At 35.4% G+C, this 23,856-nt stretch overlaps 1 protein-coding gene across 2 annotated transcripts in view; it reads right to left on the reverse strand.

The window, feature by feature from the left end:
- Positions 1 to 320: 320 nt before the first annotated feature.
- LOC149267521 (uncharacterized) overlaps positions 321 to 23,856 on the reverse strand; it is a 473,448-nt gene continuing 449,912 nt past the window's right edge. The window contains exon 7 of one of the 2 annotated variants that reach the window (XM_089433325.1): positions 321 to 514. In XM_089433325.1, coding sequence (XP_089289451.1) covers positions 428 to 514 — 87 coding nt within the window. In that variant the 3' untranslated portion in view covers positions 321 to 427. The remainder of the gene's footprint in view (positions 515 to 23,856) is intronic. The other variant, XM_089433324.1, reaches the window with a different exon arrangement.

Genomic DNA, 23,856 nt, shown 5'->3' on the forward strand with positions numbered 1-23,856 from the left:
ATGATATAGGTTATTTGAGCATAAACTTCCTAAAATTATCATACAACTTATCGTATAAATTATTTGAACATTAATATATCAATGTCGAAAATATGATATAGGCTATTTGAGCAAAAATCTCCACAATTATTTTACAGATGATACAAGTTATTTGAGCATTATCAACATATTCATTTTCAAAATAGACTCTGAAAGAGCGTGGATTACGAGTCACATAAATGATACAAGTTAAGAGAATAAAACTCCCATCTATGTCATATGAATGATACATTACGTAAGTATGAATCTCCCATCTTTCTCTCTCTTTGTCATTGATTTTGACATACTAATAATCTCATCATGTTTCATCTAAGAATTTGATGAAGGAAACATAAATGGTGCAGGGTTTGAGCATAAAAATCTCGTCTATGTCATACAAATTGATAAGTTATTTAAGCACAATTCTTCCAAATCTATCTTTCTTGATCCATAATTTCATTTTACCACTCGTATCTTTCGCATCTTCTTTTGTCATCTGCCAATTTTGACAAGAAAAAACACTCTATTATGAAAACAAAAAAGATTAAATTAATAAATATTTTTTTTCTTTTTCTTTCTGAAGTCAATATTTAATGGAAATAATCAAACTATCTTAAAACAATAATAATTTATTATTTTCCATGTCATACAAATTGATAAGTTATCTAAGTATAATTCTTCGAGATTTCTTGGCCCATAATTTCATTTTAACACTCATATCTTTCATATCTTCTCTTTTCATCGAAAAGAGAAAACACTTTATTATGAAAATAAAAAAGATTAAATTAATAAAGATTTTTTTTCTTTTTTCTTTTTGAGGTCAATATTTAATGGAAAAAACCCACGGGGCTTTGGATTGACGGTGAATGGGTGCACTGTTAAGGCACTCCTTGCGATAGGTCACTGGTTCAATTCCCTGTGGATACTTAGTTTAGTCTTAACCCAGAAAAAAAAAAATATTTAATGGAAAAAATCAAACTATCTCAAAACATTAATAATTTATTACTTTCCATGTTATATTCAAGGCCAATATAAAAAAAATAAAAAATATAGTAAGGTAGAAGATCAAACAAACACTATGTTGAGAAAATTTCAGAATGTTGATCATTATATGAGTTATTAAACTTATTATTTTATTTTATAAAGCAATTAAAAATTATTTCCATAAAATATTTTACATTATATCAAAAAACATTTTAATTTAACAACATATGTAATAGATATTATAATTATGATCTTGCAAACACATATGCGCCACGGACAAATACTACTAAGAATAGGGAAATGCCGAGTGTCATTGCAGATAGTGTTTGTTAGGCCCTACAATCGTGTGTACCTTTAAAAAAGGCGTGTTTACTAAAGTAGACACGACACTAATATTTACTTGCACTATATTTAAGTGTTAATGATATTCCACTAAGTAACTGATAATATAGAGACTACATAAGCTTATTATGAGGAATAGTTCAAGTGGAGTAACTCTGCATAACATTAGGCAGTTATAAAACATGTCAATGTTGCACACTCGAAGGTTGTGATGTGCCCACCAAGATGCTTTATAATCATAGGAGCTCCTAGGGTCAAATGTTTGTAACAGAATGATCCAAAAATGAACTATAATGCAATTTATTTTGTAATACATCTATAATGTTATTTTCGACAGAACATACATCTATAATAAAAAGAAAGAGAATACCATATTTTTTTTTTGTAAGCTGAGGTATGATTCCATTAATAGAAAAATAAAAAAACTATGTACATATAAATGCCGTCACCCGCCCCGAAGGGAAACCAGGTGAGCTTCAAAAATAACTCATGTCCAGGCAAAAGGAAGTATATGGTCAAGTTGTCTAAACAGGAAAGAAAACCCTACTGTTCAACCTTAACATACTAAACAAAACTGCGAAGACAGAACTGAAATGAAAGCCCTCTATGATAGCGAAACTACAAAACAGAGTGATATGTAAAAAACCGTCAGACGCTACTGCTTCATGTCCTCTGGCTGGATATCAGGTTCCACCTTAACAATGCCACCATCTCGGATCATCTGAATCAACTTGTCGATCTTCCTGTCCTGCATCATGAGAGTAATTTGGAGATTCTTCAGTTCTTTTTTCAGTTTCTCTTGGGCAATCTCCACCATTTCCGCTGCTACCTGTTCCATGGACTTGGCAAGCAAACGCTTCAGACCCCAATAGACGTGCAGAGATTGTTTATATAGGGACATCCGCCCTCTGGTGTGGCCAGGGTCAGGAAGATAATGCTCCCAATCCGCCATCTCCGGATCCGATTGTTCCTGCAGGGCCTCCTCCTCCAGATGGTCAACAATCCGCCGAACATTAGGATGGGTTTCATGCATGTAGGCGCTCTCGGCTTCCTTCAATTTGCGTCGCATATCCTTCTTTCCTCGCCCCCTTCCAGGAATCCCAGTACTGCAACCTTCCTCGCGAGCTCGGGCCTGACCACGACCACGTCCACCTCCGCGGCCCCTCCGGCCTCTACCGCAACCGCGACTTCCGCAAACCTCCTCATCATCATCATCCGCTGGACTACTATCATCCTCCACAGCATCTTCATCTCCGACACCTACAGAGCTAGAATGCCGCATCCATTTGCCTACCTTGCCTCCCGAGGTCGGCCGTCGCAACACTGCTCCAGAATTCTCCCCGATATCTCCTGCCTGGTCATCCAAATCCTCCGAGAGGTCTACAGGTATAGAACGCAAAGCGTCATCAGCTGCATGTTTCCCCTGCTCCTCCAGAGGTGCCCCCTGACTGCGCGTTCGTCTACCCTCAGAGCGAACTGCAGCCATACTTACAGACAAACCAAAAACTAAACTCCCTCACGAAATAGAGCAGGGACTTAGAGAAACCAATTCTTCTACAAGCATGGAAGAGGAAACCGGTTGCATGGAGCCTTATACCAGTCGACCACCTTCCGTCGTCATTGTGAGGTAGCACCCAAACTTGGTCATTATTACACGTCGCGGGATGAAGGTGTTGATGTGATGAGCACTGTGTCCTCCCGATGCCACCGCATACCCACAACAATACCCATTCTGCCGTCGGCCTTGGGATGGGCAATTCATCGCATGTCTGCATTAAATCATTCTGCCAAATGGGAAGTTGAGCAGATTCGTACCTGATCCCACCGCAGTGATCTTTATGATGTCGTTCCTTTCGTCCCCAGATCATTATGTGAAGGGTGTTAAACGGTCCTGTCGCGCCCCATGGCCTCATCATTATCCTGGCGGATGATGGCTGCCAGCTCAGCCCAGCGTGGATCCTCATGTATCAAGCTCCAACTACCATCCAACACCCGAGCCGATTCAGCACTTGCCCAATTGGCAAGATAATCTGCCGCCCGATTGCCACGATGTAGGACATGGGTAAGTGTTATATAATCAATCTGCCGCAACTGTTCTTCAATATCTTGGATAATGGCAGCAACCCTCCAGCTCTTGGCGACGTGATCCCATGGTTTTCCCCGCTGCAGTTTCCGGAGCATGTCAATGACGATTTGGGAATCACCTTTAAAACTATGTATAAGGGTATTTTGTGGGAATATTTATGACTAAGAAAAATAATGATAAACAATGTATTAATTAATATTTTGGTACATAAAATCAAATAATTATTAAATGTGTTTAATTTAATATCAATCATTTTTATATGGTTTTAATAAGAGTATATTAGTTATGTATAAATAAATTTAATTAACACATGAATACATATTGCCTTTTTAATTAAATTTACATATATATTTTATAGTAAGTCTTAATTAGGATATACATGTTTTGAAGGTAAATGATGCATAATATCCTTAACATAAGTTATATAAAGATCATTTTTATTATGTTAGGAATATGAAGAAATAAGAGTTAAGGAATTTAAAGATTATTTGAAATAATAATAATAAATATAACAAACATTATACATTGGAATTCGCCTCATGTTTCATGTGTATTGCAATTTCATAAACAAATAATAGTAAATTAACCCTACATGCCTTATTACATATATTTTTATATGTAACATGTTGTGATGTACTATATTTTATTTAGCTTAGAGTGTCTATGTGTTCTAGATTATTTAAACAAAAACTACAACTTTTATTGATTTTCCATTAATCTATGTGTGTATTTTCATGATCTCGGTTTCAATTTCCAAAGTGTCTCTTCCTTTTTTGAATGTTCATATTTTTCCTATTTACATATTTACAAAATATTCAGAATTCACCAAATCCATAAGGATTAGGTATCTAACACCTCCTCCCCCACCCCTCAATCCTAATGGGTATTTTCTCTTATTTACATATTTACAAAATATTCATAATTCACCAAATCCCCTAGGATTAGGTATCTAACATCCACACCCATCTCCCCCACCCCTTAAATCCTAAGGAGTATTTGTGAGTCCACATAGAAAGATGAAGGAAAACTACAAATGACTAAATGTGGTCTTTAAATATAATCGTTTTGGAATGACCACAAACAAAATGGCTAGAAAAAGCCTTAAGTCTTCTACCAAATGGTGGCTTAAAATGACCGCAAATCGATTTTTGATGGACTGTGGTTGTAGTTACTACATCTTTGAGTCCATCATTCCAAAATTGCACTCAGAAAATATGTAATTAGTAGAGGAAAATGCTTTATCTTTTACCAGGTCCAATGCTTTGTATCTACTTTGTATCGATCTTATTTCTTTCTGACTTTTCTTGTCCTTCATCTTCTCCCACGAGATTTTGTTTCTTCACTTCGTGTCCATTTCTCCACATTAGTCATAGTGAACACTAAATCTCTTTCTTCTTTTATTTCCTTCCCCTCTAGAAAATGCATTTGATTGATTCTTCTATTTTGGAGCAAAGCACACAAAGTCAATGGGATGAGTTGTATTCTTCCTTCCAAAGACTTTCTCATGTTCTATGACTTTCTCCACTATGGAGTCAAATGAAATGGACTTCATTTGGCCACTATCTTGTAGGGATTCAAGATAATATGAGTATGTAGGCTAGAGAGGATTGATGAACGTTGTGAGAGATATGTCTATTTTCACTCCAATGGAATCTATGTCATGCTTGATGGTTTTGATATTAGAGGCTGAACTCATGGGACCTTCATCCTTCAACTCTAGGTTGAGGAGATTCACGTTGCGAGAGGTATGTCTATTTTCACTCCAATGGAATCTATGTCATGCATGATGGTTGTGATATTAGAGGCTAAACTCATGGGACAATCATCCTTCAACTCTAGGTTGAGGAGATTCACCAACAATTGTAGGAGTTCTAGTTCTGAGTGAGAGTCATACAAGTCCTTTAACTTCTTTAAGGCTCCATAAGAATCATAAATGTGAACAATATGGTGGCTCGCCTCTTTAGTTATTGTAGCAAAAATTAGAGCATAATATTTCATGTCTTTTTTCTTTCAAATGGAAAGCTTCTTAGCTGACATAGGCTTTCTAGGTCCCACTAGAATTCTACTATGCTTCTCCTTTGCCATCTCCTTCATAAATCCCACCCCATACTTCATAATAAATCAACAAGTCCTTCATATTTTTGAACTACTCTGAGTAGTTTTCCTTGTTAGTCAACACCACACCAATGATAGAGATGAGAGAATGCATCATTGCCACTAACATTCAAAGCTATGTATGGATAAACTTGAGAATAAGAAGGAATAATAGTAGAATTCCGCAAACCATAAAATACACTAAATTTAACACAAAATAATGGTACTAGAAAAAATGTATTAACATTGTTCTAATATGCAATCTTCAAGAAAGAAACTCTATGAATTTGTTCGTAGGTATGTTCTAGAACAAAAATATCTCACATAACTCATAGGTTCAAATCTCCTCTACCCTTTATCCTTTGTGGTGGAGAGGAGGTGTACCAAAGATATGTTGATTTTGGTAGCCATGGTTGGTATTCATAAATTATATTTGCCCACAAAATAAAATAAAAGAATTTTCATTTTTAAATTTTGAAATTGCCTCCAAAAGTCAAGTTGTATGGATAAAATTGTAAGAAGGAATAATAGTAGAATTCCACAAACCAAAAAATGCACTGAATTTAACACAAAATAATGGTACTAGAAAAATGTAGTAACATTGTTCTAATATGCAATCTTCAATAAAGAAACTCTATGACTTTGTTTGTTGGTATGCTCTAGAACAAAAATATCTCATGTATCTCATAGGTTCAAATTTCATCTACCCTTTATCCTTTATGGTGGAGAGGAGGTGTACCAAAGATGTGTTGATTTTGGTAGCCATGGTTGGCATTCATAAATTATATTTTCCCATAGAATAAAATAAGAAAAATTTCAATTTTGAATTTTGAAATTGCCTCCAAAAGTCAATTTGGCCCTCAAAGTATAGGTCGGCTTAGCTCAAGAGACACACCTTTTGGGGCACCCTTAAAACACTATAAATTTGCATTCGACCTCTCCATTTGGGTAATAAATTCATATCATCCTATGACTTCTAAGGTTTTTTTCCACTGAAATATAGTAGTTACGGTCAGCATTTTTATTGGCAAAAACAAAGGAAAAATTGTTTATCTTCTAGTTGTCCAAGTCAGCCTCAACTTGATAGCTCAAACCCACCATTTGAAGGGGTTTGACCCAAGATCAAAACCCATCTCTTGACACTCATATATTGGCATTTGTTGGACTCCATTTGGGCATCATCATCGCTCACTTATTTGACCAATCACACAAAGATTTGATCACAAATGAGAAGAAGAAGAGGATTGATTTCTACATTGACCAACTCATTGGACTTTTGTTGACCAGCGTTGACGCTCTTGTTTGACTGAGTTATTGACTAAAGTTTTAAGGTCGAACTTTCTATGGTTCGTTGACTATTCTTTGACCAAGTTTCAACCACATTGACTGAGGTTTGACCATAGGTCAAAATCCGAGGTTTCGCTGAACTTTTGTGGAAATTTTAAGAGTGAATTTCGACCCTTTGACTAACAACCTTAGACCGAAATTCAACCCTCTTACTTAGTGAGCAAATGTTGACTTATTCTCTCTCATTTGATTGGTTTTGACTTGGCATTTATTGAATTCAAAGGTTGGATTTTTGATTGGAATATTATGATGAATTGAACTCTCTCTCATAAGGAAAGATATGAGTTTTCCAAATTTTGTTGTCTCTTGTTTCATTATTTTCACTGTGATTTCTATTGCTATATTGAAGTTTATGGTTGAAATTTTGAAGTATAATTGCTTAATGATTGGAATGCTCTAAAGAAGTAAAATTGTATCACTGGAAGTTGTTATTGTAATAATAATAAATAATAAAAAGAATAAATAATAAATAATATAAATAATAAATAATACAAAATAATAATTAATAACATAAATAATGAATAATAATAAATAAATCACTTAATAATAAATAATAAAAATAATAAATCATAAATGTTAAATAATAAATGATATTAAAAATATATACAATAAAAATAATAAAAATAAAAATAGTAATAGCCATACTAAAGCTCTAAATAAGAATAAATAGAAATAAAACAAGAAAACTATAAAAAAGAAGAAAATAAAACAAAAAAGTTAAAAATCAAAAGAAAAGTAAAGAAATAAAACAAGAAAGCTAAAAATCAAAAGAAAGTTGCATGTAGACACATGGAGTGTGTGCATATGGTTCCCCTTCCAATGTTTGTTCTATTTAATAGATGGTGAGGAAGATGAGAGGCATTCCTGCATTCCATCATTCCGAGATTCTATCTTTCATTCTCTTGGGAGAATGGTGTTCTAAGACTTAGGAGCCACTGGCAGTAGTACGTTGATTGAAGGCTTGGGGGTGACCAATTGTAGCAAATCCTTGCACAATTGAGGCTACGATTGGGTGGAGAGTCGTCCCCAAAACCTTGTTACGGTAAGCCTACTTCTACCACAAGTAAGCACAGGTAAGCACTATTCATTGTTTGAATTTAGTTAATTAATTACATGTTTATTTGGCTAGGTAAGTGCCACTCTGTTTTAAATTTAATGTTAATAAGTTAATTAGATATTTATTTTGTGTTGTTACATGTGGTATCAGAGCAAGTTTCAACCCTTAGGGCCTATAGGCATCTTTAAAAAAAAAAAAAATATTCTGTTAACTCAACTTGTTTTGAAAGTTACAGAATCGCTAACACGTTTCTGCCATTTTTTTTATGAACTTGTGGTAATATAATAATTATTCTAGTAGAAGGCTTGCTTTCGTTCTGTTTTAAATTTAATGTTAATAAGTTAATTAGATATTTATTTTGTGTTGTTACATGTGGTATCAGAGAAAGTTTCAACCCTTAGGGCCTATGGGCATCTTTAAAAAAAAAAAAAATTGTTCTGTTAACTCAACTTGTTTTGAAAGTTACATAATTGTTACTTCCAGGAGGCCGCATATTTTTATAAACCCTCGCTATACACGTTTCTGCCATTTTTTTTTGCCTTGTGGTAATATAATAATTATTCTAGTAGAAGGTTTGCTTTCGTTTTGGCCGTCACCACATAAATTAATGCGTTTGAATATCTGTTTATGGGCGGGATCATGGTCAATCCAAAGAGAGTGTTGTGTTTCAATTTATTTCATTGCTGATAAAAAAAATGTTTCCATTGTTCCACTTATATATTCCCGGTTTGTTGCAATTGCAAAAGCTACCCTAGATTTATGTGATTGTTTTGATTTTGTATGTTATTGTATATTATCCTTCATATAATTTTTGGTAGGTTTTGGCAATGTTTCTTTTTATTATTTCCGGGTTTTGCAGAATTTTTGGCATTGTTTTTGAAAGATAAAGTTCATGCATAGCCCTGCCTGGACAGTGGCACTGTTTCATTCTGTTTGCCGCTGGACGGGAGGACTATGAAGGAGATGATAACAGACAACATGCATTTCCCTAGTGCCCTTTGGAAGGCTTAAAATTTTCAAATTCTATAAGTAGGAACTGTTAAACAACATATAAATGGGCTTAAAGCACAAAGAAATAGGCGTTAATCAGTCAGAAATATGTTGGAATAGTAGGAGATGATATAGACAACATGCATTTCCCTAGTGCCCTTTGGAAGGCTTAAAATTTTCAAAATCTATAAGTAGGAATTGTTAAACAACATATAAATGGGCTTAAAGCACATAGAAATAGGCGTTAATCAGTGAGAAATATGTTGGAATAGTAGGTTAACCAGGTTCATTATACTTTGGATGTTTTATCATTGAATATGATGAAATAGGATAGTCAAATTTACTTTCAATCCGGTGATTGATTTGACATTCGATTAGTTGAGTAGTTAGGTGAAGAAATTATGTTTCCATTTTGATAATAGAATAGCATTATGTGGATAGAATTTAACATTAGGAAAGTAAAAGTGGCATCCTTATAGAGCTCGCCTAAAACAGCGAGACACAATAAGATCATATAGATGTTTTGTTGGCTGTTTTTGAGGCCATGGCTAAACATGTTTAGTTTTGTGAAATTATAGGTTTTTGTGAGTGGAATTTTGGTTTCTGAAAAATCTATTCGTATCTAATTTATGTAATCAGGATTATATTTATTGTACTTTGGAGAATGGAGACTTTTTTTTTTGGATATATGTTGGTAAATGTCTAAAAAATGATAAAGTTATTAGTTTTAGTTATTGAGACTGTAAAGTTGTTTTAATGCAATTTACTCCAATCTTTGTAGAAATTTACTGTACAACTGACATGGCATTGTTGGTGATTATTTCAAAGTGTTTGTACACTACTGTAGGCTGAAGATTAGTGAATTAAACAACAGAATGCTCGAGTGATAGTGAATTAAATGACAAAATTTTAGAGTGATTCTTTTAGTGCTGGTTAGTGTCGACTGGTCCATTCCACGAATACTTGGAGTGATTCATTTAAGAGATGATATTTAATTTTTAGTTTTTATTTAATGGCATTTTTTTTTGAATCTATATTAATTTACCTAACTTTATTACCTTTGTTTTGATTTTGAAAAATAAATTTATTTTCATGTTTTAAAAGTGTAAAATATCAGATTTATGAATTGACAAAAAAAAAATTGTGAAGATGCCATTTATATTTTACTAATTGCAAAAAAAATTGATTAACCTGCAATTTACCATCAAATAATTGGGAACTCACATTGGTGGATGTTCAGATATTTATCCTCCAAGTTTAAATGCTGAGTACCTCCAACATTTCAGATAAATCTGTGATTCCACTTTGTGTCTACTTTTTTTAATCTTTTCCAGCTCCTCACCCCACCTCCACCTCCACCTCCACCTCCACCTCCACCTCCACCTCCACCTCCACCTCCAGGCTTTTACACAAATATGCAATTCCTAAATTTTTATTATTGCAATATAATTATAAAAATTATAGGTGCTAGCTGAGAATCGTCTCATGGTTTTGTCAATTTACTGTTTTGTAAGTATAATAGATTATACACTTGGAGATAATGGATAAATTTTTTCAAAAAGTTTTTAATTTTCAATATGTATGAGTTGTAGTTGAGTCAAAAATTTTATAATCAATTATTGTGTCTATAGAATCAATAAATCCCATTGCTATATAATTATGAATGAGACCTATTGTGATATATTTGAGCGTGAGCAGACATGAGCTTCATCTAATAAATTTTTTTTTTGTTATTGTAGAGAAAACCGTGCACAAAAGCATATATTTAAGTGAAAATATTATGGACTATTTCAAATGTTTTCAGATATTTTTCAAATCAACTAAACCAATACAAAATAATGATTGTAATCACGTATAGAGAGAACACTTACTGATTTCAGTTTTTATACAAAATATTATTGATTATTTAAAAAAAATTCAAAACATTTAATGATGTAATAGAGTTACTATAAAAGAATGGCAAGGCACATCAGAGATATGTCTCTTCTTTTACCATAGGCAGATTGACCCAAGGGGTAAATCTTCTGGCTAAAATATATCCAAGTTTCTGATAATTTGACCCAAGGGGTAAATCTTCTGGCTAAAATATATCCAAGTTTCTGATAATTTTTATACGGTGAATCAGAATTAATCTCTCGAAAATATAATTTTTAAAGGCTTGGGCCAGAGCACTCTGCATGTCTAAGCTTTGCCCCTGGTGGCTTACCAGCTTTCTGCTGCCCCTGTTGCCTAGATGTTCCGAGAAAATAATTCCAATTACGTGTTCTTGTTTGCCAGGTGTTATAATTGTAAATTTAGGTGTCATAATTAGTTTTAGTTTGGTTTTGGTCAGTGGTGTTATAATTAGTTTTAGTTTATTTTTGGTTGTTGGAAAAATCACTATACCTTTATGGAATTCGTAATTTCCACTCTGAGGATCCTAGTTACTGGTTTGGAACGTTTACTAACCCCCGTGGGTTTTGGTGTAATGGAAAACCTCTTCATTAGTGTATAGGGAAGGTAAAATTTAAGAGAAATTAGATTGTAATAATGTTTTTAGACATTACTTAAAATATTTAGCCTTTTAATCTACCTAATTTTATAGTTTTTCTAACATGGTAGAGCTAGTGGTTTGAGATCCAACTTGTTTACAAAAGGTTTGGTGGTTCTCTGTTATACATGCCCTTGACAAGTCAAATTTTCTTTATATACTAACTCAAGGTTTTGACTTACATATTAAATTTAGGATTAAAATTGTAGATTACTATCATATGTTCCAAGCAAAATCTGGTGGCCATGGACAACCATAATTATGGAGTATGGGTGCGATTGCTGGGAGACTTTTGGATACTGATATCTGGTAGTGGACAGAATTATCAGGCTATGGGGATTTACCACCACCTCATGATTTTGCTGCTGGTACAGCTGTGGGTAACCGAAGGATTGTTATGCACGGAGGATGGGATGGCACGAAATGGCTTTCTGATGTTTATATTTGGATACAATGTCACTTGAATGAATGTAGTTGCCTATTATAGGGTCATCACCACCACCTCTTTGTGGCCATACAGATACTATGGTTGAGAAGCGCCTTCTTATTATGGCTAAAATGTATTGTAATTTAAGGGATTTGATATGGTGTTGCCTTTGCGGGTGCGCTTGCAGGCATGCCATATAATTAATAAAATGATTTTATTGTGTTTTGGGGAGGGATAACCTTCCCAGTCATCCGATCTGGTTTTGGGTCGGGTGGCGGTGTCTCTTCTTGTTCTGGTGTGGAATATTTCTTTGGTGGTTTGATTTTCTTAAATTTCCTTAGAGTAATCATTTAATAGCCATAAGAATCATTTAACATAAGTAATGATTGCCTAGACAGACACTTAAAACACAAAATTTCAATTTATCTTTATCCTTAAAAGTCATCAATCTGTAGATTTAATATATGATTTTTCTTTCAAAATTCAAATACCTTCTTAACACAATAATGCCACCAATATTCTTAAGCTTTATTCATTCGAATTTGGATTTTACATTGAGACAATTCTCTAAGTTTTATTCTAACATCATTACCTTCTAACTCATGTTTTCCATGGTTTTATACTACAAAATTTGTGATTATTGATAATTTATGGTTTAATTATTGTAATTTATCGTTTAAGTTATGGTTTAAGTATTGTGATTGTTGATGATTTATGATAGAGATATATGTTATTAAACTCATAAACTTTGATAATAAGGATAACTTATTAACCTTATTAGACTTTGATAATAATTATTATTGTGTAAAACCACTATCTCATTTTTTTGAGTTGTTTAGCTCTCTCCATTACAACCATATAACAAAGTGAAATTCTATGTGAGTCACATAAATTAAGATATAGTTTTATTATGACTCATTGATTCATTGGAAAAGTATATAATCTTCTAATCTTGATGGTGATAATCTATCCATAATTGACGATGTATAATTCTCTGAAAGATCGCACTATTGATATGGTATATTGGCATGTTTTTGTAACAAATCTTTAATGCTGGTGTAACTACTCACCACCGGTTCATTTTACAACACAGTTTACTTGAAGTAATTGGATAATTGAAGTTGAAATTGTCACCAATTAAAGTGCTCTAAAATAGTGAAATCTGTTTCAATTCACAATGGATAAACTCTGATATATGTTCATTATTTATTGTGCAATTTCCATTCAGATTACATGTATCTGCTCATTTACTACTCATACCATTTGTATATTAAATATCATCAAGCTACCATTGAAGTCCCCTTCATTCTTGAGTGAATCAGTTGGGTTTGCAGTATATATATATATATATATATATATATATATAACCACAGGATGGTATATTTTAGTCTCAGTGGCAAATCGTATAGATTTGGATTTCAGTTCAGATGTTGAGTATAATGTTACATGAGGTTTCGTGATTCAAGGTTAATTGCATATAGTGGATAAAGTTGTCTATAGATAAATGGAAAGGAGAAACTTGCAAAATTTTTTGATAGTTCATGTGATTATGGCCAACTTGGATCAGATGTTTTAGGTGGTAGAGAAGAAGTATCACAACAGGGGTAAGAAATCAGTAAGAAGAAACAACCTATTTTAGAACATAATGGAAGAGTTTTCACTATAAGGTGATGCTCATAAAGAAGAAAATATTGGCAATCAACTAGTGAAGTTGAAAAATCATGGAGGTCATTTTTTTAGGAACTTGGAAGCTATGATAAATAGAACGATTGGAGAAGATAAGTTGTGTGTATAACAACATCTATAACAATGGGACAACCACATTGTAAAGTTATTCCATAGAGGACTAACTATATGAATGAACTATGGATAACAAGACGTATGATCAGGAGATTTTATTATGTTGATGTCTTAAAAGAGGGAAAGATAAGCGGATTACACTTGGTAGCTATCCTAATGAATTTATTACCCAAGTTGGGAAATAGTAACAACATTTCCAAGGTATATCAGTGCTATAGGAGAGGAGGAGAAGGAACCACAATGACTGGAGGTGAGAAATTAAAGTCAATTTAATAAAATAGAATGAAGTGAAGAAACTTCCATTTTTGAAGCCAGTAGACATGGAATAGTAGGAAATCAAACTCAGGAGAATTCTTAAATGAAATTTGTTGCATATTGCGAAATTAAGACTAGGAGAAAAATATAAGAATATCTCGTAGGAGGAAATGAAGGGATGTTCTATTAAGAAGAAAGTTCTTTTAAAGGTATTGATGAGTGGAGCGAGAAACATGATTTGTAGTGGTCATAGTGATGATCTACATATAGGAAAAAGCTTTATTCCCATAACGTAAAAAAAAAGGTTGTTTCCGCATGACACCACACATTTAAAAAATTTCATGGACAATGATGATAGTAGTATTTCCAATTGTTTCAAAATCTAAAGATACAAGAATCTGTCCAACTTGAAGAAGGGTGAATTTACAATAAAGCAATCAAATGGTATTGAGATAGGAACTTGACGAGATAAAAAATATTTTTGGTGGATAAAAATGATAATTGTTAAGTGATATAAGTATAAGTCAACATGAATCAACAAACCCTCATACCAATAAATTAAGCATGATAAAGCAATGAAATCATGATGACCTAGTGTCCGCATATAGCGATATTGGAATCGGTAAGCCAAAGGGTAAATGGATGCAAAACCAAGGGATTTTAATTTTGAGATGATGATGGTATAACTAGTAAATATCTTAAACAATGAATTTCACCAGAATTTCCTTGAGAGATTAAGATTCAAGATGATTAGGCTCATACGAAATTTAACGATGTACTTAGATAATTATACGATGGTGTAAATGATCAACTTCCTAGTTGAAAGAAGTGATTATTGAAAAGTAATTGACAACTTGATGAAACCATATTGACGATGTTTCATGATATGATGATTCTTATAGTGATAATGTATCCATATGATGATAGCAATATGAATAGGTATTATGACATTATGTCAAGGTATATCGACATATTCATTTACTACGTGATGATAGGTATTTAATGTTCAATACTCATGATGGATATGATATGCATAACATGGCATAGGAATTATGATGCTATAATATGAGGTTTATTGACATGTGGTTCACTTATTATGTGAAGTCATGATATGTCTTTGATGCAAATACATTGATGATCTAACTTATGATGGTATTTCATGAGGTGAAGCATGCGATAGTTGCGTACAAATTTATGACATACATGAGCATAAAGTTCGTTATTATTCATAATGTTGCGATTAACATTGATGAATGTTCTCATGATGACATGCAAGACTTGGCATGTGGATTATTTTCTATGATACTATGATGGTATGGTTAATGCATTGGTTGCATGTTGAGGTGTGATGATTCACAAGACTCCACAAATGGCCCGAGAGGGCCGGTTTATTTGATGATCTCGTGCGAGCCCATACGCACGAGGGAGAATAAGTAACACCATATGGGCTGGGGACAAAACTCAATCAACACTACATATGCCAGTGGTTCCTTTGCCTTGTGTATAGCTCTTGATGGATAGCTCTTGACGAGCTCTGGGACCATCTTGAGGAGGCCAAGTGCCTGATGTTCTAGGCTAGGTGTCTGTTATTGGATTGGGATGCCGAAGTCTAGAAGGGTTGTAAAGGACTTTGATGCCTGGGGCTGTGCGCCTTAGTAGTTGTGGAGGGAGTGGGCCAACCTTGCGAGATTCCCGGGGTCATTGAGTACCAGACCGGATGCTTGCCTTAGGGCAGATGAGGTCTGAGTCAGGCGCGAGCCTTGGGGCCAGCCTTGGACTAGGATATAGACCGGGTCATGCTTATGCCTGGTGCCTAGGAAAAAGGATAGAGATTACTTGAGATTTCCTAGGGTGTTGGGGACTTTCGATTCTTGCTAGTTATACTAGTTCAACAGAGGGTGTTGGCAACATGAAATAAATAAAATAATAAATAAATTCAACTTAACTTCGGGACGAAGTTCCTTAAAGTGGGAGAGTATGTAATATCCCTCCTGTTTAGCGCTTGAATTTGGCCTCAGGCTGAAAAAGACAAAATCCAAGGCAACATCAAACCACTTAGCCTCGTAGCTAGCCCTACGGGGCAGGAGAGGGCTCTCTCCGGGTCTATCTCGACAAAAGGTTTTCAAAGGGCGGAGATGACCAATAAAGAACACTGATTTTAGGCTAGTAAACTGATTGAGAAGGTTTGATTTCAGATTTTTAGGGTTTTGGTGGAAAACAGGGGGAGAGCAATTTTGGGTGCGGGGATGGGACACAACTTTTGCAGAGGTCTTTTTGGGGAAAGGTAGGAGATTGTCTTGATGCCTTTGATTTAAGTGAATGGATAGGAATGACCGGTGAAGAGCTAAAGAGAGCAAGAAACCATCGAGAGTTCTCTTTAGATAGAGGAAAACATAGATATTAAGCAAACTTAAAGGCAGAGCATATAAATTATGAATTCTACCTTAACACTTCATTTACTTAATGTGCAGAAAAGAGAAATAGGAAATTGATACACATAAAAAATCTTACAAGTACATGAGAGAAGCACACCATCAACACAAATAACCACAGGAATCCCAAATAGTGCTGCAAAACCCTGGTCTTTCCTTTGCCAAAATTGTAGAGATACAAAGTGTAATACAATAGAAGCTTATCCCTCCAGAGTCCAACCATGAAAATGACTAAGAAAATACATAATATAGGCAAGCTAACACCTTTCCTTGCCTCTAGGGGTCGAGCTCATCATCCTAGGAGCTGTTTCAACCAATTCTAAACTGAGCACTACAATCTAGGCAATCAAAACAACTTGCCTCTATAAGCTAGGAAACCAATTCATTCATTAAATTTTTGACTTTTTATGAACGAATCTTCTAGAAGAGATAAATAAGTGCCATGACATCATTAAATTACATCAATTACATCAAGGAGGATGAAAAATCACTCCAAAAAGTCAAAACTAGTCAAATCTGCGTTTTGCTAAGCTGTAGGTGAAAATCTGGCAAATTTCCCTGATGCGTAGCGCCCCAATTCTCAACGCGTAGCACGCCTTTGAGCCAACTTTTGAGGCACTTCCTGGCATCCAAATGAGGCAAAAGTAGGATTGTTGGAAAGGTCAGGATGTCTACTTTCCAACCCAAGTGGAATTTCTCAATTTGGTGTCCATTTGCCCCTCCAAAATTATAATCTCCCAAGAATGCTTCCTGTGTGTCCAAAAAGTGGCAGAAAGTCATTTTTTGCATGTTTTTTGACCTTCGATGAAATGTCTTGGAAATTGCTGAGCAAGTGTAATTTGTCATGACAAATCCAAAAATGCTGATTTTTTGAGAAATGGACTTGCCCATCTTCAGGGTAGTGCGCAGCGCGCTACGCGTTGAGGGCAAAAACCTGTTTTTTGACCAAAAAATTAAAAAATGACCAAAATTGCTCCAAATTCTCTGAAATTTGAGCTGAAGGTGTGTCATTTAGTACCATGCTCCTCCAAGGAAGCCTCAGCCAAAATATGAAGGGGATCGGGCCTTTTCCTCTGTTTTAGTGCCTTGGCCAACCGTCCTTTGAGCACCTTCATTCTTGTTTTACACACATGCATTCGAGCCCAATAGTGATTCTTCATGTGTCGGAGCATGTCTTTTTCCGTGTTTTCCTTGGCCAGCAACTTTTCCAAATGAGTATTGACCCGGATGAGCATAGCCTCTCGCTCAATGGGTGTCAAATCACCGGGTCTCTTGCGAGCCAAGTTGCGGTCTTCATGGATCCTCCGCAACTCATCAAGAGAGTGTTCATCCTCTAATTGCTTGTTGCGCTGCTCTAAATAAGTAATTGTCCAATTTGCCATCTCCAATTTTTGCTGCAACAAGTCATTTTCAGCCCTTAGTTGCTGGATGATCTCCATTGACTCCAGGCTAGGAGAAATGCTATCAAGGTCAACAACATCTATGCCTAGAACACCTGATGGCCCCTCATCAATCTTGGGCTGCTTGCCTCTCTCTAGTACCTGTGCTGCTGTCGAAAGCGAGGCCCCTTCCACCTGATGTGGAGATAACACTCACTGTGCTGATGAAGAAGGCGAGACCCCTTCCACCTGATGTGGAGATAATACTCGTCGTGCAGATGCAAATAAGACCCTGTGGCCTCTCTGATATGTAACATAAGGAGGAGTGTTGACATGTTCGGGCTCTGGAATATCAAACTGATGTGAAGGCCCTCCCTCATCACGAACAACCTCAGGAGGTGGCTGTGGCACTGTGAACAAGTCACGAGAAATGAAATCCTCCCATGGAATACCCTGTTGTGCCAACTGATGCATGACCACAATCTTGATCAGTGCATAATGATAGATGCTCTTGTGTTTGCTGGGCTCTTTCTTTGCACCAAGGGCACCATCCTCTCTATATTTCGGCACATGAAGAATGGAATGTTCATCATTCGTACCCGTGTGAAATGCATCAACAAACGGATATGGTACGAATATAAACGCGAAAATCTGCCCTCGTAAGTGAAATAGCGAATGATGATCCTCATCAAAGGTGCATACTCGTCTCTTAAGAATCTGAAGGGAAAAACACCAGTTAGGTGCCTCATATATACAGGTTTGATATATGGCTCATAATGAAATTTGTCCAACTTCTGGCGCTTGTTCCACTCTTCTCCAATATTGGGTATCCCTGTTGCTTGAGCAACAATCTCGGGTGACAATGTGAAGTCCACTCCTACAAGATTCACATGCCCATTGTGCAAATGTAGGACAAACAAGCGGGCCAATTCCTTGTGGTGTTGAATTTGGGAGATTCTCTCACAATATTCATAGCATGATTGATATCGGAAACATGAAACTGCAAGTGGACAAGCTTGTAGATAAGCCAAAGAGGTGGGCTCCTCCCTGACACGATTACCACCTTTACCACCCCTGTGATGCCTCCTTGGCACCTCTACCTCTGGTGTTGATTCACGGTCATCACTTTGCTCATAATTTGTTTCAGTTTCTGACATGGTTTTGGATGCAAGTGACTGAAAAATAATGTTGACTGTGCACTCAATGAACTGTTGTTTTGACTTGTTTAAATGCTGTTACCAAGGGGACAAACACACATGGGAAATGTTAGGGAAAAGGGAAAATTGAGGGGATTAGGGAAAACAAATGTGAAAGGAAATTTTAGGAAAGGAACATGGAACAATTGCAATCATAATTTGTGGGATTTTAATGGGAAGTAGGGTTTAGAAAATTTACATAGGGTTTTAGGAATTAGTAGGGTTTAGGGATTTTAATGATTTTTAATAGGGAAATTATTGATTGCATGGAAAAATGTCAAGGAAAATGGTGATGAAAATATGGGGAAAGAGGAATGGAAAATGGGTAACCTTGGGTAGCAAATTTCAATGAAACCCTAGCACATTTGCATTTTTAATATTTGATACAGCAAGGTAGGGTTTTTATTTCATATTAGCATGGCATTTTTTGCATGTTCATTGCTCATTCATCTTAGCCAAACCAAAATCACCATGGATTAGAGGCCTACCTGAAAAGATTTTGAGAGAGAAGTAGTTTTGGTGGCTTGCTGGCAATTTCCTGAGCAAGAAACCCAACACGTAGCACGCCCAGCCTGATGCATAGCGTGCCTCCAACGTGTAGCGCCTAAGTTAATTAGCACTGGAAAATGCGCACTGATACGTAGCGCATCCTCTCATGCGTAGCGCGCCACTGTAATTTCCCAATTCACCCAATGAACTTTGAAATCGACTTGACAAGTATTCTCTTGAAATGTTGAGAGGAAAATGAGTTACCAATGAGGAGGGAGGGGCTTTTATAGGCTCACTTTACGTAGCGCCTCCTCTCATGCGTAGCGCGCCACTGTAATTTCCCAATTCGCCCAATGAACTTTGAAATCGACTTGACAAGTATTCTCTTGAAATGTTGAGAGGAAAATGAGTTACCAATGAGGAGGGAGGGGCTTTTATAGGCTCACTTTTGAATTTAATTTGCCCAAAACCCACTTTATAATGTTTTTTGAAATGACACTTTTTGAATTAATTGGTTTCCTTTTTCAAAATAGATTGGTTGAAATGATGATTTCTCTTGAAAATTTTTGCAGGGATAGCTTCGAAGATGTCTTGGCAAAGGAGACCAAGGCTGCATGCCAACTTTAGGAGAATTTGAACTTTTTACAATTTTTTACAAAAATGAGATAATGACCTTTGTCTTCAAAAAGAGGGTTTTTGAAAACAAGGTAAAAATTAGCTGTACAATGATAAGAGTTATAAAAATGATGCTTTATGACGGACATCCCTCTGGCCTGCTGGTCCTTTATGACATCTCAAGACAAAGCTTGACTCAACCCTAGACCTAAGACCTTGACATTGAAAACAGGGAAATGACCTTGTGAAGATTTTATTTACTCAGGAAAACATGATCCAGCAGCGCCAAACAAGAGGGGAATAAAAGACATAAGCTTCTCCACCAGGGTTATGGCATGCCTAACGGGATGCATCATGACCACACTGATGAGACACCTAATTATGAAATGCAAAGAGTTTTGATCTCTGGTGGAGGGCTACTAGACCGACTCTAACACCTCCCCTTAATAATATATAATAAATAATATAAATAATAAATAATACAAAAATAATAATTAATAATATAAATAATAAATAATAATAAATAAATCACTTAATAATAAATAATAAAAATAATAAATCATAAATGTTAAATAATAAATGATATTAAAAATATATACAAGAAAATAAATAAAAATAATAAAAATAAAAATAGTAATAACCATACTAAAGCTCTAAATAAGAATAAATAGAAATAAAACAAGAAAACTATCAAAAAGAAGAAAATAAAACAAGAAAGCTAAAAATCAAAAGAAAAGTAAAGAAATAAAACAAGAAAGCTAAAAATCAAAAGAAAGTTGCATGTAGACACATGGAGTGTGTGCATGTGGTTCCCCTTCCAATGTTTTTTCTATTTAATAGATGGTGAGAAAGATGAGAGGCATTCCTGCATTCCATCATTCCGAGATTCTATCTTTCATTCTCTTGGGAGAATGGTGTTCTAAGACTTAGGAGCCACTGGCAGTAGCATGTTGATTGAAGGCTCGGGGGTGGCCAGTTGTAGCAAATCCTTGTGCAATTGAGGCTACGGTTGGGTGGAGAGTCATCCCCAAAACCTTGTTGCGGTAAGCCTACTTCTACCACAGGTAAGCACAGGTAAGCACTATTCATAGTTTGAATTTAGTTAATTAATTACATGTTTATTTGGCTAGGTAAGTGCCACTCTGATTTAAATTTAATGTTAATAAGTTAATTAGATATTTATTTTGGGCTGTTACAGTTATCAGTTTGAAAATTATTCTAGTCTTGTTTGAAACTACAAAATCAACATGGTATCAGAGCTTTGGTGAAGGGAAAAGAGCATCGAGAACACCATGAAGAGCATTGAGATCTTACATCTTTTGTCTTGACTGGTCGTCTTCATCATGAATTCCTTCATGAAGACAAAAAATAAGCTTGAGGGAGCTACAAACTTCAGAGCATGGAAGACTAGAATTGACCTTGTTTGTGAAAGGCATAAATTCTTGGGTATTGTGAAAGGAAAAGTTTCTGAACCAACTAATGCAGGAAAAGACAAGTTCCAAGAATATGAAATCATTTCCATGAGAATCATTGTGAAATATGTTAGTGATCATCTAATATTGTTGATCTTAAATCTTCTAACGAAATGTGTGATGCTCTCACTGGATTATACACCATCAACAACATTAGTCAATCTATAAGTCTAAGTAATAAGCGTCATGGTTTTAAGATGAAAAATAATGATACAGTGGCATCATACTTCATAAGAATATCTCAATTAAGAGATCAAATTAAAGATATTGATGAAAATCTACCTAATAAAGAACTTGAAGCTGCAACACTCAATGGTCTTCCTGACTCCTCAAATTCTTTTGCATCAAGCATCAATGGTAGGGAAAATGCACATACTTTTGATCAACTATGGGCTGCTTGCCCTTAAGAAGAATCTAAACTCATGTCTAAAGGAACTATTACAAATCTAGGTGAAGATTCTCAAGCTTTTGCAGCCCACTCAAAGAATAGAAAGGGAAGAAGAAATTTTGGAAGATATCAAAGAAGTACATGTTGAATACCTACTTCAAGACCTTCTCCTGAAAGAAGACCTCCTCATCCCTATTAAGAAAGAAGGGACATGTCAATTGTTCAATGTTTTTGTTGCCAAGCATATGGTTACTATCAAAATAGGTGTCCTCAAAGGAATGATGATTGAGAAAGGAAAGGGAAGCAACATGCCTTTGCAACTAATCTTAATGAACCTTCATTCAAGAGGCCTAGGAAGAAAGATTCTAATAATGATGAATATTCCTTTTATTTTGCTTTCACAAGTTCTATTGTGAGTCATGATGAAATTTGGTTGGTGTATAGTGGTGCTTCTAGCCACATGACTAGAAGTCGTGAACATCATTATGAATTAGTTGAAAAAAATATATCTAAAAGGGTGGAGATTAGAGACAATGGAAAGTACGAAGGCATTGATTCATCATCCTTCCAATTGGAATCAGGAGGTAATGTCTTTATTAACAATATTTTATATGTTCTTGGTTTGAAGAAAAAATTATTATCCATTTCATCTCTTGAAGAAAAATGATATAGAATATCCTTTATTGATGGTCAAGTTCTAGTATGGAAGAAATACTCCTTTGAATCTACAAAAGTCATTGATGTACAAATAGGAGGCCTATATCGTCTTCTTGGACACTTAATTCAAGCCTTCATACACAACAACTCTGATCTTTGTGAACTATGGCATCAAAGGTACACTCATGCTCATTACAAAGCTTTGACTAGAATGGAGGATTTTGTTAAAGGTGTACCTGAAATCGAGGTTGAACATGACGAAGTTTTCAAAGGATGCACTCTTAGGAAAAATGTCAAGGAAGATTTACTAGCAGCGATAGTAAGTCCAAAGGAATCTTGGATCTTATACATTCTGATCTTTGTGGACCTATGTCTAAGAAATTCTTGGGTGGCTATTTGTACTGTCGCTTTCATTGATGACTACTCTCGTAAACATGGATTTATTTCTTGAAATCCAAGGATGAAGTGTTTTAAAAGTTTTGTAAATTCAAGGAACATGTTGAAAATTCTACAAGAAGAAGGATCAAGACTTTAAGATCCAACAAAGGAGGATAATACACGTCCTGTTGGGTGTGGAGCCTAATTATCTTCTATATTCAAAGGTATCGCCACATTGGACCCTAGTTCGTAATGGGGTGGCAACGCCGCCCGTAAAATATTCGCTGTAGGGGGGGTCCAGGGGGGGCCACTACGAGCTTTTGGGAGCCCCCCTTTGGCGGGGGGTTTTGGGGGCAGTGCCCCCGAAGCTAAGAATAGATGTAAAATTGCCTTGTAAAATGTTGTAATTTCATAGTCAATCTGGGTCGTTCATTAGGCAGAGATCTGACGATAGAAGTTATGTTTAATTTAGGGTTTTTTTCCCCTATAAGGCAACCCCTCGCTATATATGAGGGGATTGTATTGCGTCTATATATCAATATTCTGAGTGAGGAAGAGAGAGGAGATTGAGAGCGAAGAGGGAGTTACAACGGATCTGCTGTAGGTTGTATCTCTTCAGTTTGCTAGATAATATAATAAAAGAAGGACTGGTTGTTTCTCCGTGGATGTAGCCCAAACTGGGTGAACCACGTATATCTATGTCTCTCTTGTTTTATGTGTTTATATTTCTGCAATATTTTATGTGTTCCATTTCTTTGTAATATATAATTTTCTAACACATCCAAAGAGATGATTTCCTTTTACAAGGATGTTGGAATTAAGAGGGAGTTGATAATTCCCTATAATCCTCAACAAATGGTGTTTCTAAAAGGAAGAACAAAACTATTATGGAAGTTTGCAAATCCATTCTTCGTAATCAA

Source organism: Pinus tabuliformis, chromosome 6, assembly GCF_031772625.1.
Source record: "Pinus tabuliformis cultivar Carrire ecotype Pingquan chromosome 6, CPIR1, whole genome shotgun sequence".
Taxonomy (NCBI): Eukaryota; Viridiplantae; Streptophyta; class Pinopsida; order Pinales; family Pinaceae; genus Pinus; species Pinus tabuliformis.